General features: G+C 43.3%; 2 protein-coding genes across 2 annotated transcripts in view; one reads left to right on the top strand and one right to left on the bottom strand.

Moving 5' to 3' along the window:
* znf277 (zinc finger protein 277) overlaps positions 1-2354 on the top strand; it is a 5713-nt gene extending 3359 nt beyond the window's left edge. The window contains exons 5-7 of the mRNA XM_034878945.1: positions 197-239; positions 1003-1177; positions 2088-2354. Coding sequence (XP_034734836.1) covers positions 197-239; positions 1003-1177; positions 2088-2265 — 396 coding nt within the window. The 3' untranslated portion in view covers positions 2266-2354. The remainder of the gene's footprint in view (positions 1-196; positions 240-1002; positions 1178-2087) is intronic.
* Positions 2355-3791: 1437 nt separating this feature from the next.
* The window catches only part of LOC117948975 (neuronal acetylcholine receptor subunit alpha-7-like), a 22243-nt gene continuing 20758 nt past the window's right edge, over positions 3792-5276 (bottom strand). The window contains exon 12 of the mRNA XM_034878944.1: positions 3792-4282. Coding sequence (XP_034734835.1) covers positions 4088-4282 — 195 coding nt within the window. The 3' untranslated portion in view covers positions 3792-4087. The remainder of the gene's footprint in view (positions 4283-5276) is intronic.

Here is a 5276-nt window from a genome sequence, read left to right as displayed (position 1 = left end):
AGGCAGCTAGCAGATAGTGAGATGTTTTTTACAGTGTGTTCAGGGGACAGGCAGCTAGCAGATAGAGATGTTTGCTGTATGTGACAAAAAAAACTTTGTAGCCTAAAAAACGTGTGACATCGTTTAAGCACCGTGAAGTGTGATAGCCATTACTAGTAATCTGGTTTAATTAGTGCTCCTTTCTGTTTGTTTTTAGGAAGCTCACGGCTTTGATCTCCATCATCTGAGGACGGAGCTCAGTGAGTAAAACCACCAACCGCATCACCGGTTCTGTGTCCAAGTGGCTTATGGGAACAACAATCTTTAAAACTGGTCCAGTATTAACCAAATCAGAAATCCTATTTTCCGGTCATTTTCTAAAACAGTGGAACAACTGAGGTTCTCCTCTAGTACCTCTAGTTAAAGAGGAAGAGCCTTTTAGTTTAACATGAAACCCCAAAATCACCATCACCAAATCCACCACACTCTCTGTAAATAATCACTACTTTAATCATCGTAACACACACTTCATTCAAAGTGGACAGAAACTAAATAAAACTACCAAAAGCCGTCTTGGTTCATCTTTCCACTGTTCCAACAATCACCACTCTGGTCTGGTTGGAATAAACTCTTAATTCACCCATTTACATGTAGAGATATACTGCTCTATACACGCTAAAAGTAGTGATTATTTACATGGAGTCTGGTGGAGATATGCTGCTCTATACACACTAAAAGTAGTGATTATTTACATGGAGTCTGGTGGAGATATGCTGCTCTATACAGACTAAAAGTAGTGATTATTTACATGGAGTCTGGTGGAGATATGCTGCTCTACACACGCTAAAAGTAGTGATTATTTACATGGAGTCTGGTGGGTTTGGTGATGGTGATTTCTGTTTCATGTTAAACTAAAAGGATCTTACTCTTTAACTAAAATGTCTATCTCTGTAGGGATCCATCCCATAATGTTGTCAGACACTTAGAATAATAACGTCTGTCTGTCTGTCTTCCCTCCCTCAGGCCTGCGGTTCTACCAGCAGGTCAAACTGGTGAACTTCATCCGGCGCGAGATCCACCAGAGCCGTTGCTACGGCTGCCAGGAGACCTTCCAGTCCCGAGACGACGTCCTCCGCCACATCGAGTCTGAAGGCCACGTCATGAAGCTGCCGGACGCGTCCACCTGGAACCAGCCGCAGTACGTCCGACGCCGCCGGAGCTCTTTAATAACGTGCAACTTGAAATATGGTTAATTCAGACTAGATCTGGGAGTGTAAATGAACAGTCCCTCCAGGACTTATTCATCCTATTACCGCGACTTTAGTGCAACTCACAATTATGACCAATCACAGCAACATTTCTGCAAATTTGACCAATAACTGGAGTTTCCCGCAACTTCAACCAATCCCAGCAGTCCCCCCTTCCGGACTCGGTATCAGCATGTGAGTCTGGGAGCCAATGATCAAGCGGGAGTGAGAATAGGTTGACGTCACATGTACGTTGCCACACACACACACACTCACAGGCACATAGGAACACACACACACACTGGATGCAGGAAAAACCGGAATTGAGGACAGTTTCGCTCGTTATTATCATCCGATGACAAGTAAAAGTCCACTAAGTCCTTTTATTAAATGTGTGTCCCAGGACAGGAAATGAACTAACAAAGATCAACGAGCCACCGACAGACATCTTCAAATTTAATTCATTCATTCAATCAATTATTTTTTGTTTTCAATCCACCGGCCATTTTCATATGCAGCCTTATTGGTCTATAAGGTTACTATAGGACAACTCACCCTGGAGTCGTTTTATTCTCCTCAAAACAGGTTTCCTTTTTCATTTTCTAATTTCTAAATCACAACTTCTGTCTCCTGCAACTTCTTTGCAACAAACATACAACAAAACATTACAACTTTTATTGCAATTTTTTGCAAAAGCTCCTGCATCCTGGGCCTTTTGGGCCACAACAATCTCATAAAAAGGCTGTGAAACGCCATCTGTGTGACGTGATAAAAAGCCAAAAAAACACAAAACTGTTGTTTTTTGATGTAAAAGCGGTCGTTGCTGAGCGGCGTGTCGCTAACCCTCCGACCTCTCCCCAGGTACTACTTCCCCACGTACGAGAACGACGGCCTCCTGTGCACGCTGTCCGACAGCGGCGAGGACGACGAAGGGGACGAGCGGCCTCGCGGCGAGGACGTCCCCGTCATCGCGGAGGACGTCTCCGACCTCCGGGCGCTGAGACAGAGCAGCGTCCTGAAGCAGCTGCTGAGGAGCTAGACCGTCACGCAGCGCCTCACGGGTCCCCCAAGAGTCGGTTTTCACTTGTCCAGACGGGCCGGTAATAAAAAACAAAAACAATCCTATTTGCACAGCATCAGTTTTTGCTTTTTCTCAACAAAAAAAACATCAAAAGCATAAAAAGAAACTTGTGTTGTCTTCCTTTTTTTCCCCATCTACGTTTTTTTTAGAGTATTTCCAAGCCTGTACTTTACTTCTGTTTGAGTAAAGAAGTTATATGAGTAGCCTACTTCTACTTTTGCCAGAGTATTTTTTTAACACCAGTATCTGAACTTCTACTTGAGGCGAGTGAGTACTTTTGCCCTCTGTGCTGATTGGACCTCCTCTCGGGAGGAAGTGAGCGCAGAGCTGAGGGGAAATGATGACGTCACAAATCTTGATTTACTAATAAAAATGATGTTTTTCAGAATCAGAAATACTTTATTGATCACTGATGGGGAATTCTGTGTTACAGTTGCAAGAGTATTTAAATATCAGAGTAGAAATATTAATAAAGAAGTTTATATTTATATATTTAAAGCAGCCTTGTGCTGCTGCAACTCACCACTAGAGGGCAGCACCTGTCTGTGAGCTGATTCACAGACAGGTGGACGACACTAGAGCAGACGAACTGGCTGTATGCTTTCTGTTAGACAGACAGACGGACAGAGAGACAGACACAGAGACAGACACAGAGAGAGACAGACAGAGAGCCTGCTCTACCAACTGAGCCAACCCAGCACCTTTTTAGTCTTTTTTTAGAGTTTATTTAGTCCTGAGCCACTTCTAGTCTCTACATGAAGACCAGGAGACGCCGCTCAAAGCTCTGAAAACTCATATGTGCATCTTTAATCTCAGATAATTCTGTTACAGTCACATTTAAAGGGATAATCCACAAAAAACACACACACGATGGGTCTGAACGCTGGAGCAGCTCAAAGCAAACGGTGTAAAAATAACTATATAGCAATGGCAATTTTTAAGGAATTTAGCGTGGTATCACTAACCGCTTTTTGGGGGTCTTAACCCTCATGTTGTCCTCATGTTGTCCTCGGGTCTACGTAACACTAACTTATTAACTTTAGTTTACAGTTATTTTTGGAATTTATAGTCAAACCAATTTGTTTTACAATGCTATAAAATTGAATAAGACCCAAAATTAATGAAAGTAGAGATTTGTACTTGGCAAAGAGCGTTGGGTGGAATCAATCATGTTATTTTGGGGAATTAAAAAGAACACTGATATAGGACAACATGAGGACAACATGGGGACAACATGAGGACAACATGAAGACAACATGAGGACAACATGAAGACAACATGAGGACAACATGAGGACAACATGAGGACAACATGGGGACAACATGAAGTCAACATGAGGGCAACATGAGGACAACATGGGGACAACATGAGGACAACATGGGGACAACATGGGGACAACATGAAGACAACATGAAGTCAACATGAGGACAACATGAGGACAACATGGGGACAACATGGGGACAACATGAAGACAACATGAGGACAACATGAGGACAACATGGGGACAACATGGGGACAACATGAAGACAACATGAGGACAACATGAGGGTTAACTAACTAATTTTAACCATTAAGGTTTCCTAACCCTAACTAGGGTTGGGTCTCCTTTGTTTGTTTTTCCTGATAGCGGTGCTAAACGATGCTTTAGAAATGGTTCCAGAGCCCAAACGTTTCCTTCCTTAAACTCAGTCTCCAGGTCGGGTCTGTCGGGGGGGTTTGTTGACAGTGACCAAGATGGAGACCGCAGGACTCAGCGGCCACGTCGTCGTCCTCGCCGTCTTCAGCTGAAGAAGTCTTTGGAGATGGCCTCCACGAAGTTGGGCGCCGACATGAGGATGCCGATGGTGCAGAGGATGGTGAAGAGCGAGAAGGCCACCAGACACAGCCGGTCGATCACCGCCGCGGCGAACTTCCACTCGCTGCACGCCGCCTCCTTCTCGTCCTGGCCGCGGAAACGCCCGGCGATGTATCTCACCTGGCGACAACGCGTCATGTTAGAAAATATCAACATGGAATAAATAATATATTCACTTCATTATGTAACAACACCAGCAGACAAGGCTGTGGTCAAGTCCAAGACCAGGACTAGTCTAGACCAGGTCAAGACTGCTTTTCTAAGTCAAAGGTTAGGTAAGAGCTCCTATAAATGAGGTTTATTCACCCTAAATTCCAGAAATAAGTGTTAAGTAGTGTTGAGAAGGTCAAAGTAAAGTGACAAACACTGAAAAATGGGACAAAAACATTGATAAAAAGCGTCAACAAAAGTGTCGATTTTGACGAGAAGACAACACACGGGTTAAAAAGAGTTCAACAGCGTGGTCTAATCAGCTTAATTTTCTGCTTAAGGGTTTTAATTATCAGCCATGATTAACTATCCGAGGAGGTGGATCCCGTTATAATCACGTTAATCACGTTATAAAACTAAAGAAGAACAGAAGTCAGGATGAAATCAACCGGGTTTTAAGAGAAACATGATTTATTCTATTAGTTCTCATGGAGAAACACTACACTACCCAGTATCCTTAGTGTGACAGTGTGTCTCTGATTGGTCCACCTAGCTGTTGCCATGGAAATGATTGCAGTAACCGTGAAACTACAGCGGGTTTCTAACGCTGAAGTCATTGAGATGGCTTCTGGCGATGCATCTCACCTGGCGACAACGCATCACGTTAGAGCATATCAACATGGAATAAATAGCAGACAGGGCTGTCAAGGTCAAGGTCAAGGTCAAGGTCAAGGTCAAACCTTATACCTACAGCACATTTACGAACAGTCACTACGGCCCCAAAGTGCTGTACAGATGTAGATATCAACATGAGATAAAAGAATAATAAATAACTGGAAAAAAAAACACTTCTTAGACAGAATATGCCGAAAACTATAACAACGACAAAATGTCCCCTCAGGTTGTGTTAAAAGCCAAAAAGATGAGTTTTTAAAAGAGATTTGAAGCTCTCCATAGAGGCAGC

This window comes from Etheostoma cragini, chromosome 8, assembly GCF_013103735.1.
Source record: "Etheostoma cragini isolate CJK2018 chromosome 8, CSU_Ecrag_1.0, whole genome shotgun sequence".
NCBI classification, from domain to species: Eukaryota; Metazoa; Chordata; class Actinopteri; order Perciformes; family Percidae; genus Etheostoma; species Etheostoma cragini.
The sequence above is the reverse complement of the archived record's forward strand: the minus strand, read 5'-3'. Positions and strand labels throughout refer to the sequence as shown.